The sequence below is a fragment of the Heptranchias perlo genome, chromosome 3 (genome assembly GCF_035084215.1).
Source record: "Heptranchias perlo isolate sHepPer1 chromosome 3, sHepPer1.hap1, whole genome shotgun sequence".
In the NCBI taxonomy this organism is placed as follows: domain Eukaryota; kingdom Metazoa; phylum Chordata; class Chondrichthyes; order Hexanchiformes; family Hexanchidae; genus Heptranchias; species Heptranchias perlo.
Genome location: NC_090327.1, coordinates 66,796,540 through 66,808,885, shown reverse-complemented (window position 1 = coordinate 66,808,885; position 12,346 = coordinate 66,796,540). Strand labels below are relative to the sequence as shown.

The 12,346-nt window shown below is 39.4% G+C and overlaps 1 protein-coding gene across 2 annotated transcripts in view; it reads left to right on the top strand.

Moving 5' to 3' along the window:
* tmem68 (transmembrane protein 68) overlaps positions 1-12,346 on the top strand; it is a 48,289-nt gene that overhangs the window by 11,945 nt on the left and 23,998 nt on the right. For both annotated transcript variants that reach the window (XM_067980032.1, XM_067980031.1), the window contains 2 exons: positions 618-1,046; positions 7,627-7,794. In XM_067980032.1, coding sequence (XP_067836133.1) covers positions 722-1,046; positions 7,627-7,794 — 493 coding nt within the window. In that variant the 5' untranslated portion in view covers positions 618-721. The remainder of the gene's footprint in view (positions 1-617; positions 1,047-7,626; positions 7,795-12,346) is intronic.

Here is a 12,346-nt window from a genome sequence, read left to right as displayed (position 1 = left end):
GTAATCACCAATGCGGGCTGATTGAACCGAATGGCCTGTTTCTATGTTGTAATTTCTACGTATCAGGTTTACCTTGTTTCCTGAAAATCTGTTTTTTTTTTTCTCTCGTGATGGCAGGAAGGTTGTAGGAACATTGACATTCTTGAACTTTCAAATGTTTAATGTTGTGTGCACCTCAAATTCACATTGTTCTGGAGTAGTGGTCTTAAAATACTGTTTTGAACCTTTGTTAGCCTGTAACATCATGCATGCGCTTTACAGTGTTGTGGTGGAAAATGTTGACATTTCTTATGACTTTCGATTTTAAATTACAGTTGTACTATGCAGTAGGACAAAATTATTAATTGTGTGTAGATATATACTGTTAGACAAATAAATCCAGTTATGGTATATAAGAGAACTACAACTCAAGGTATAGGAGTGCAGTATTTCATGAATGGTTAGCCTCCACACCTAAAAAACCTAATTATAATCCCACCATTTGATAATTAAGAATGTGTCTGCTGTAAGATTTGTGATTACTTGTTTTATTTTTAATAACTACCTTTTTTCTAAGCTGTATTCGTTTTTATTTAACTTGCTGAGATCATAGCATCTATTTGTTTCTGTTCCTGCAGTTGGTCAAGGACTCATTTTTAGTCTTGAGAGAATACTGCTATACCTGTCGTAATGATCCTCAAAGTCTTGTCACTGCACTGATGTTTGATGATGTTTGTTTGGTATGGCTTCTGCTGATGAATCCTATGTGGAAGGACAAAGTGGGAGTTTTGTGTCCTACATGATTGACATAGTGGAAAAATGGACCGGCTTGGAAATCCTGGAAGGCTCCCTGAATTACCTGGACTACCTCCTGTGGGTCTTCACCCCCCTCATCATCGTCTTCATTCTACCATTGTTTATTATTCTGTTCCTGTACCTTTCCATTCTTTTTCTGCACGTGTACAAAAGAAAGAGAGAGTTGAAAGAGGCTTATTCAAATAATGTTTGGAATGGCGCTAGGAAAACTTTGGCAACTCTGTGGGATGGACATGCAACTATATGGCATGGTAAGCAGTTTTTTATTTTTAATATAATTGGTATGTTGATATCCTAACTAAAATTTTGTTTGTGGTAGAAATGTTTTGTAAGAAGTAAACTTGACCTTGTGCTTGTGGAATGTGAGTAGATTGATTATAGTCTGGAAAACTTAGTTTTATATGTGATGAGATACTTTATATTTAAAGAGATGATTCTGAAATTATGATAGGCTAGTTTATGTTCAGTAAAATATTTTCTATTAATCTTGAAATGCACATGAGGTGTGAATACCTTAGAGTACAGAACATAAGAATATAATAATGTTTGACAGCGTGGGAAAGCTTGTGCCTAACTAGCCCGACTTTCTGATCTCATTACCACTTACTTGCCTTCTTTCCATGTTCCTCTTGAAAGCATTTGCACTGTTTGTTTAAATGACCTGCTTTGGTATCGTATTCCAGAAAGTTAATTATTCTTAATAAAAACAAAAATTTTAAAAGTCCTTCTCAATTCCCTCATTAAACTGAACTTAACTTTCACTATGCATCCAACGTTTGAACTTTTTGCCAGAATCAGCTTTATCAATCCTCTTTGTAATTTCAAAAACTTTGTTTGGGTCAACTTGAAGTCCCCTCTTTTTCAAAGAGGAACAAAATAACTTGCCTAACATTTCCTTGTTGATTGCTGATACCCATAATCATCATTATTATGCTCTTTGGTACAATCTCAGAAAATAATATCCCTCTAATGATTAGGTGACTGGAGGTATCCACAGTAGTCCAGATGGAATCTGATCAATTCTTTGTACTCAACAATACTACTTTTGATTTGTACTCTATCCCTCTGCTAATGCAACCCAATGCCTTACTTTGTTTTTTAAACTACAGCTAAGCATTGGGCTGACAGCTTCATTGAATAAACCACAATGATCCAGAACTTTTTCCTGATCAGGTCACTGTACAATTTTTCCATTGTTCCTTGCTTTCTCACTGTTAGCAGTTATCCAAATTGAATCGTATCTGTGACCTGGGCCAATTATTAAAAAATCCAAATCTGAAATTGGTTGTATTTTTCATTATTTACACCGTGTACTATTTTGGTATAATTGGCAAACACAGAGGTACATTCATCTATCATTTAAAATAGAAGCAGTTCCAGAATTGAACTCTGAGGTGCTCTGCTGTAACCTCTTTGCAGCTTTAAAAGTTTCCTGTTTTTAAGCCAATTATCTATCCAGTGCCATATTTTAACTCCTTATGCTGCATTGTCAAAAGTTATTTCTTTTGGAGATGTTAAACTGAGGCCGCGTCTGTCTGTTCAGACAGATATAAAATATCCCATGGCACTATTCAAAGAAGAACAGAGGGTTTTCCCAGTGTCCTGGCCAACATTCATCCGTCAAGCAACACCGTCAAAAGAGATATTAGACATTTATCTCATTTTCTGTTTGTGACCTGGTGTGCGAATTGGCTGCTACTTTTACTTACAAACAACAGTGACTATACTTCAAAAGCGCAATTCTTTTTATTAATTAGTCTTTAATTGTTGATGTGAAGCATTGTCAAAAGCTTTCTGAAAACCTAAGTATATATCATCTGCACTTCCTTTGTGGGTTTTGGGGATGTTTTTAAAGGTAGAGAGAGGCAGAGAGATTTCAGTAGGCCGTCACAAAGAATAGGGTTAAGTCAGCTGAAAGCTCTGTCACAGTTGTGGGACAAAAGGGAGGGGAGTGGGGAGGAGGGGGTTGCTGCAGTGCACAAAAGGTTGCAGTTGAAGGGATGTAAGCCTGGAGGAGATTGCAGATGGAGTAAGGATATGGGGAATTTATAAGGGAGTGCAAGGATTTTTAAATGTGATATACTGGGGGGGCAGGGAGCCACTGTAGGTCAGCGAGGATGGGAAAGTGGGACCTGGTGTGGGGCAGTACATGTGCAGCAGAGTTTTGGACAAGTTGAAGTTTATGAAGGGTGGGTAATAAGAGACCAGCAAAGAGAATATTGGAGAAATCAAGTCTGAAGGTGACAAAGGCAAGTGTAAGGGATTCAGCAGTAGAGGGTTGAGGTAGGGGCAGAAATGGGCAATGTTGTGGAGTTGGAAATAAGCAGTCTTAATATGGGGTTTAAAGCTCAGCTCAGCACAGGACACCAATTACAGAAAGTCTGGTTCAGCCTGAGAGTCACGAGGGATGGGGGATGGATTCAGAGGGAAGGAAGTGGAGTTTGTGGTGGTGTCTGAAGAAAGTGGAGTGGGTTTTTCTGATGTTTAGTTGGAGAAAGTTGTGACTCATCCATGACAATGTTGGAAAGACGTTCTGATAACTTGGAGACAGTCAGGGGTCAAGAGAAGTGGAGGAAAGGTAGAGCTTGGTCCATCCGTCCATTGTGTTCTGAGTGATCCTAACTCAAGTCTCTTGAGATTCTTGAGCCACTTACTAGGGAAGAGTAGTTCAGTTGGTTTTCCATTGCTTCCTCACTGTTTCTATCTTTGGAGAACCTTCCAAATGGGCTACAACCAAGACTAAAGACCCCCGCCTACCCTTCACGATTATAAAGGGGGACCAGCCGCACCCATTGGACGAAAGTACCCCAGCTGGAGGTCAATCCAGCATTCAGAGCTAGCACTCAGGCCTCCACTTGCTGGGGCTGTTGGAATGGGGCCTGAACCCAACCCTTCTGACTCAGGCAGGAATACTATCACTGAGCCAATGGTCACTCCTTCCGGACAAGAGAATCCCACTGTATGTTAACCCAGCATTTAGAGACCATATTCTAGTCTCTGCTCACTGGGTCTATCTGGAGTGGAGCTCAGACCCTTCACCTTCTGTCTCACAGACAGGAATGCTATCACAAAGCCAAAAGCTGACTCCATGCTTGCAGATGTGTCACCAAAGGGCAGTATGTGTATAAGGAAAAGGACAGGGGTGAGGAATGATCTTTGGGATCCTCCGGGGGTGACAGAGTGGGGAGGAGAGAGAACCCATTGCTGGAAATGCACTTGCTTTGATCGGATAGATAGTGATGGAACCGTGCAAGGGCTGTCCCATGGAGGCAGACAGTAGCGGAGAGACTTAGAGGAGGATGGCATAGTCAACCATCAAATGCTGCAAAAAGGACAAGGAGGGATAACCCACCATAGTGACAGTGGACATCATTCATGACTTGGCTAGGGCCATTTTCACTGTGGCAAGAAGGACAGAAGCTGTACTGTAGAGATTCAAGCAGGGAATGGTAGTGAAGATAGGCACAAAGCTGGAAGGTGGTGACACATCCAAGAACCTCAGCAAGGAAAAGGAGGATGGTAGTTGGAGAAAATTGATAGCTAAAGGTGGGTTTTTTGAGGAGGAGTTGATAGCAATTCTTAGTGTCTGAGGAAAGGGAATCATTGACAATGTTAGCTAGCCTGGGAGCCATTGAAGGGTGTTGATTGACGGGAGTTGAATGGTGAGCAGATTGAGGGAGCAAGATGTGATCTCATGGATGAAGTAAGGTTTGAGAGAGGTGAGATTGGGGGTGGGGGGGTGGGGTTTAAGTGATAAACTGCAAGAGAAGGGATCCTGGGCCAGAATGGTTGGAAGACAAGGGAATGGTGGGCAGGGGGTATTAGCTGTATTTCTTTGTCTTACTTCCCCAAGTCAAAGTAGTGCGAACTCAAATACACCCAGTGAATAACTTGTCTAATCAATTATAGAAACATAGAAAATAGGAGCAGGAGTAGGCCATTTGGCCCTTCGGGAATGCTCCGCCATTCAAAATGATCATGGCTGATCGTCTAACTCAGTACCCTGTTTCTACTTTTTCCCCATATCCCTTCATCCCTTTAGCATTAAGAAATAGATCTATCTCCTTCTTGAATACATCTAATGACTTGGCCTCCACTGCCTTCTATGGTAGAGAATTCCACATGTTCACTACCCTCTGAGCGAAGAAATTTCTCCTCATCTTGGTTCTAAATGGCATACCCCGTATCCTGAGACTGTGACCCCTGGTTATGGATTCCCCAGCCATCGGGAACATCCTCCCTGCAGCTAGTCTGTCTAGTCCTGTTAGAATTTTATATGTTTTGATGAGATCACCTTTCATTCTTCTAAACTCTAGTGAATATAGGCCTAGTCGACCCAATCTCTCCTCATACGTCAGTCCTGCCATCCCAGGAATCAGTCTGGTAAACCTTCGTTGCACTCCCTCCATGGCAAGGACATCCTTCCTCAGATAAGGAGACCAAAACTGCACACAGCACTCCAGATGTGGTCTCACCAAGGCCCTGTATAACTGCAGTAGGATAGCCCTGCTCCTGTACTCAAATCCTCTTGCAGTGAAGGCCAACATACCATTCGCCTTCCTAACTGCTTGCTGCACCTGAATGCTCGCTTTCAGCGACTGGTGTACAAGGACACCCAGGTCTCATTGACAGATCTGACCAAAGATGGTATTGATCTTGGAGTAAAAGAAGTCCATGAGCTCCACATATTTGACGTTTGAGGTGGGAGTGGAGTTTACGGGAGAGGTTGATCATGGGGAAAAGGAGCCTGGGATTGTCCTTGCACTCTAGGATGATCCTAGAGTGGTTTTGGCTGAGGAAAGTGAAGCATGAAAATGCTTGATGTGGTCAAGCTGGACTTGGTAATTAGACCAGTTGTGCGCCAGGTGTGTTTTGTATTTGTAACCCTTTGATTTAAGGGAGAAACACAAAGTTACAACACAGGAACAGTCCGTTTTGCCCAACCAGCCCATGACTGTTTTTATCCTCCATACATAAATAGTTCTAATCAATTTATCCACCCGGTTTCCATATCCTTTCAACCCCATTTCCTTCACCTACCCAATCTAATCTTGAATGTTGACATAGTTTTTACCTCATCCACCAAATCTGGAATTGAATTCTACATCCTCACAACTGAAGGTGTACCGGGGTGAGCAACAGGAGTGGGAAACAGTGATTGATTTGCTGGGGAAGAGGACATTAAAGGCAGAGGCAAGCGAGCAATTAAGCAGGCCATCAGTTGCAGAGGTGAGGAAGTTGAGAATTTGTGAGCGAACTGGGGGAAAGCTTTTTTCATGAGTGATTGGTGACAACATAGCACCTTTAAGGTTTTTTTTAAAAAAGAAAGTTCCATGGTACTTCACAACTGGAAACAGAGAAATGGATGCCAAGCCAAGGAAAAAAAGATTAGGAAGTCTAGTTGAAAAGATGAGTTTTGAGAAGGCTTTTAAAAGAGGAGTAGGTGACAGGGTTTAGGGAGCGAGTGGGACCAAGACAGCTAAAGGCTGTGCCACCAATGGTGGGATGAAGGGGGAAACACACAAGTCCAGGGTCAGAGGACAGAAGAATGTGGGGGATACAAGCTGGATATTCAAAAAAAACCCAACTATTGAGAATCCTAATGTAGCCAGAATCGGCAAGATCTGTAAAATGAGTGGTGCTTGAAACTATGAAAATGTAACGGATATGTTGGATTTAAGCGGAAAAGGTGCCCTTTTATTGCAAACAGATTCCACTATAAATTGAAAGCTATAAAAAGTCAGTGTGTATTTAATGAACTTGTATTCAATTCAGCAATTCCACTTAGGAATTTCCTTCTGAGATATGCAACCAACCTCCTTCTTAAATTATAAATCACCTAATATTTGACTGTTTTCTTGGGAGAGGAGGAGGATTTGGATCACGTTGTCTCATAAGCTAACTGTATTTAATTTCAGGAACTTGGCAGTTCTGCAAGAGTGTTTACTGTGATGTTTAGTAACTTAAAATTATTTCAAAAATAGACTGAATTGGTTCCCCTTTATCTCTAATTTCACAAAGACCAGAACACAGTGAACAAAATATTTTATTTCTTTTATAGTAGCTTAATCGAGTAATCAAGCAAACTTCAACCTTGTCCACACAAAAACCCATAATGTCCAATTCTACAACTGGCCAACTGCCATATATGCACAAAACCATACTGATAAACTTGGTTAAACCTGTATGCTGGTTGCATCAATCAGCCTTGTACCATCATTTATTAAAGGTGAAAGGGAATAAATATTTTAATATCCTTTCAAATGGTAGGGTTATTTTTAATACACGTAGCAAAACGTAAATATTTTCTATAAGGAGGAAAGGTACAGACCACCGAAGAACTGATGGACCTGCAAATAAATGTACAGTAGGCACCATTCTCTTTATTTGCTTGGCAAGTTTAGACAAGAATGATAAATCTGAAAACAATACAGGTTGAATTGAAGTGGTAATAGTGACCTATAATTAAAACAATAGTGGTGTACAGAACACAAATTGTACAGTGATTCATTTTCCACATGTCAAAGTCATGACATTAATGTACTCAGACATCAATGCACAATCAGATGTAATTGGATTTTGAATTACTGTCTGAAGTCTCCAATAATGCTTTTCTGCAACTGCTAGCATGGCATATATGACTGAAAGTTTTGCTGCATTTATTGCCCAGATCAAAATAATTTCATCAACTCTTATTTTTAGCACTTAAAATGCCTTCTTAAACTGTCTACAAAAAGCAGTATAAGCATAATTAAACTGACTTTATCCTCCCTTACCATAAAATACATACATTCTTTAAATATTAGTCTGACTTTGTTCTTCTTTCCTCAGGTTATGAAGTTCATGGATTGGAAAAGATTCCTGATGCGGGGCCTGCTCTGATTGTTTATTATCATGGGGCCATACCTGTAGACTATTACTATTTTTTAGCTAAAGTAATTATCCAGAAAGGAAGAACCTGTCACTCTGTAGCTGACCATTTTCTTTTTAAGTTACCAGGTACATTTTTTTTTATTTCTGCTGGGATTATATGTTCTGCAAAACAGGTTAAAATCAAATTTGGAATTGCAGGCTTTACGGAAGTTGAAATTATTGTAGGAAGTACCAATTGTCTGAGGTGTATGTATTTTAACAATTTCCTGTTTTAAATATTTTAGAAATATCTGTAGAAGATAATGCTTTGGAATTAGATTGCCTATAACTTAAGGATAGCCTCCTTAAATAGCTTCAAATATTGTGATACTATCCCACTTTAAATACTTTTGAAGCGAAGCAACCAGCAAAATGGCTGTAAAGATCCAACATATAAATATCGTCAACCCTCACCTTGATTGGCACAAAAAATTGTGAAATGTATTAACTCTGGAGTTCAGTTTGAGCATTATCTGAAGAAAATTTGTCTAACTTAAACTGTAGACTTAAGTGACAGGATAAAATTTAAGAATGAGTCAATCTCTTAAAAAGGTTGAAATGTACAAGTGCTGTGGAACTCTTGTTCACAAAATTATGTATCAGTTATGTTCACTCTCAATCCCGCCTTTCCCACAATTTTATCCAAAATAAGGTGTCAACACAAAAAAAAGACAAAGATAAACAACTGTCCATTACCTGATGTGTACTTTGTGTTACAGCTGATACATTGTTCTCCAAACCCTCCCTTCTCTTTTGCACCAACCTAGCACATCAAAATGTAATACTTTCTTGGTGGGTGGGGTGGGGGGTGAGAACCATTGCTGGGAACTGAAACATTAAATACTAAACAAAAGTATGAAGTGAATTATGTGTAGGTACAGATTTAGAATGTGTGAAGTTGGAAGAACAGAAAAAATTAGAGGACAAGTAAACGAAGATTTGGGGATTATGATTGTTTTTCCATTTGGGGAGAAATCCTTGTATGAACTCTGCAAAACTGTTTGGCACGAGAATATTCGTGCAGTCTGTAAAAAGGCTGAAGGAGGGCTCTTATTAGACTTTCACCTTGATGTTGATCACATTGTGTTTGTGTATCTGTGCACATGCATGCATGGGGTGCGAGAGAGAAAACATTGTGTTTTTCATCTGTTATATCGCTAGCGGTAGTACTGAACTGCAACAGCCCTTGAACTTTTCCTTTGTGTCATGATGAAAATAGGAATGTTTTAAAAGAATGTTACATTAAACCAGAGTTATAATAGCTTCAGCTGAAGAGGATTTTTTTTTAAAAATTGCTTTTACCAGGCTAATACTTGGTCTTCTAATGTGCAAAATGAAGCAATTTATTTACGATACTAGGAACATGGGAACAGGAGTAGGCCATTTAGCCCCTCGAGCCTGTTTCGCCATTCAGTGAGATCATGGCTGACCTGTAACCTAACTCCATATATATCCCGCCTTAGCCCCATAACTCTTAATACCTTTGGTTAACAAAAATCTATCAATCTCAGATTTAAAATTAACAATTGAGCTAGTATCAACTGCTGTTTGCATCCTTTGCATATAGAAGTGTTTCCTAACTTCACTCAAAGTCCTGGCTCTAATTTTTAGGCTATGTCCCCTAGTCCTAGACTCCCCAACCAGCAGAAATAGTTTTTCTCTATCTACCCTATCAGTTCCCCTTAATAGCTTGAAAACTTTGATCAAATCGCCCCTTAATCTTTTAAATTCCAGGGAATACCACCCTAGTTTGTGTAATCTCTCCTGGTAATTTAACTCTTGGAGTCCAGGTAACATTCTAGTAAATCTACACTCCGCTCCCTCCAAGGTCATTATATCCTCCCTGAACTGAACACAGTGCACCAGGTGTGGTCTAACCAGGGCTTTGTATAGCTGCAGCATAACTTCTACCCCCTTGTATTCTTGTCCTCTAGATATAAATGCCAGCATTCCTATAGCCTTTTTGATCATTTCCTGCACCTTCCCATGACATTTTAGTGATCCATGTACATGGACCCCAAAGTCTCTTTGGACCTCCACTGTTTTGAGCTTTTCACCATTTAGAAAGTATTCGGATTTATCCTTTTTTAGGCCCATAGGGAATGACCTCACACTTGCCTACCTTGAAATCCGTTTGTCACAGTTTTGCCCATTCACTTAATCAATTAACCTGTAATCAATTAATCTGTAATTTTATGCTTCCATTTACACATATTACAATGCTGCCTATCTTTGTCATTGGCAAACTTTGAGTCCTATTATAAATTATATTGGAAGAAAATGGAAGGATTGTTTCATCATTCTAGAGAAACATTTTAGGATAGTCAAATTAGTGAAAATTATCAAGCAGTGTGAGGTAAAACAGCGATTGATCGATATATTGGGCCGGGATTTGCTGGAGCAGGGCATCTTACGGATTTCCTGGTTAATTAGACATTTTCCTGCACCCTTCAGCTCAAAAATTTTTGCCCTGTAAGTTGCTGGAAGTGCAAGCTGATAACGGCGTGGCGAGGGTAACTGGGCATTTGGGACCTCCATGAACGATGGGACCAACAGTGTATCTCCTTAACCAATGAGATTTAAGGATTGAGAAATAAACAGGAAGGACTGTGGAGAGTGAATTAGAGTGAGTGGATTACAATGTCAAATCAGGTACAGAAAGAGAAATAAAAAGAGGGAAAGATAAATTGTATTGAGAGATAGAGAAAAAAGAGATAGAAAGGAATAGTAAGAAAAAAAACTTTAAAATTTTTAGTTTGACATTTAAAAAATCTCTAACAACAATTCACTACCTGAAGGAATGAGACTCCACAATTTTAATTGTTCACTTTCTGGGCCACAGAGATTGATTGGCAGACATTTGGACATCTGTCCCTCCAGCCCTGTATCCAAATCATTTATGTACACAGTGCACAAAATTGTCAAAGAATCATGTGGGACACCACTTCCCACTTCTAATCACTCTGAGAAATTGATTTTACTTCCTGTGTTTCCTTCCTTCTAATCTGTTTTTATTCCAATTTGTTACCCTACCCCTAATTCCATACCCCTTGATCATCTTAAGTAGGTTCCTATGTGGTGCTTTGTCAAAGACTTCCTGAAAGTTTATATACAACGCATCCGCTATATTTTATTTTAAATATATTTTCCTCTGAAAGATGTGCAGATTTATTTTTCTAACTTTTTAATATAAATTTGAATCATGTGGAAGTCACTGTCCCTGTTACAGCAGAGTGCTTATTTTCCCACACAATAATTTTGGTGATCACTGGCTAAAGAGGGTAGTCCGTTGCCTCTTGTGCGTGGAGGGGAGAAGGAAGGAAGGAAGGGAGTTGAGTTATTTGGGCTAATCGATTCATCTCTCCCTTTCCCCACCTTAGGATACATGAATTTAAGCAGCTGGCACAGGCCCACAAATTGGCAGAACCATGAGAGCAGGTCTCCAGTCCATCATCACAGTTGGATCAAGTGTGTTGTGTTAGCAGAGAGAGAATTATTCTTTTAATTATCTTTTCAATGCAGTTGAATTATATTATTGTCTGTCCTTGAAGTTTTTTGTTTTATTAACCAAACTCAAGCTACCCAGAAATTATGTCTCTAGAGACTGCTTATTGTATCTTAGCAGGTCATACTAGTCAGAAGCATCCATTTCCAGACACCTGTAAAGATGTACTACAGTTGACTGTTCTCTCTTTCAGTTCAGTGTAACTGTAGTGCAGTATTTCCTGAAAGCCATTATTATCCATTTCTTTATACCAACGAAATATAGGAACACCAATGTTTTACCTAAAAGTTTTAGGAATTTTACATTGGGATAGTGCTGTCAAAAGTAGATATGCAATTCTGCCACTAATAGCACCCTCAGATGTAAAGAATGCAGCTACTGAAGTTCCAATGTTACTGGAATGCACTTTTTCTTGAGTAATTCTTGTGAATTGATTTTGGGTTGGCTGCCTCCTGCGCTGACTCATTAAACACTGCTGCATGTCAATTCACAGGTGAAACAGTCATTTGTTTCTGGTTCACAGGCCCACAAAGTTTTTTAATAATGCGCATCACTTTTTAAAAAAGTGTGCATCATGTCTTGATAAAACCATGCTTGCGCATACATGATTGATGGGTGCCCAGGCTGCAAATCGGCCTTGTCTAGGAGCTGAAGCATCAGATTGAAATATAAATTAGGGACATTGGCGTGCAAAGTTTAAAGGTCAACATTTGCATGCCAGTCTCCCAAGGGTCACATTGTAAGTTAGAATTAGCTTACAATTCCTTAAACTTTTAAATTTCCAAACCCATATAATGTCAGTGTTTTTCTTCAAAATCTGTTACCAAATGCTTACTCACATCCTAAGTAATAAGGGTGCATTTGTTCTTTGTGAAGGTCTTCTAGCACAATTGGTTTGACAGTTGCTCAGCTTTACTTTGCCACTGAACTTATTTTATTTCAAGGACATTTTTCCAGTTGGGTATTAAAAAATCTTTCATTCTATTCAGAAAATGTCCTTATTCTAAGCATTTCACTTAAAATCCGTAAGTCCACATTAGCCTGTGGGGTTAGTGACAGAAACATCAGAACCAGAACGACATCCTGAAAGGACACTTTTCTTGTATTTTACATCAGCAGCTATTAGCACAGCAT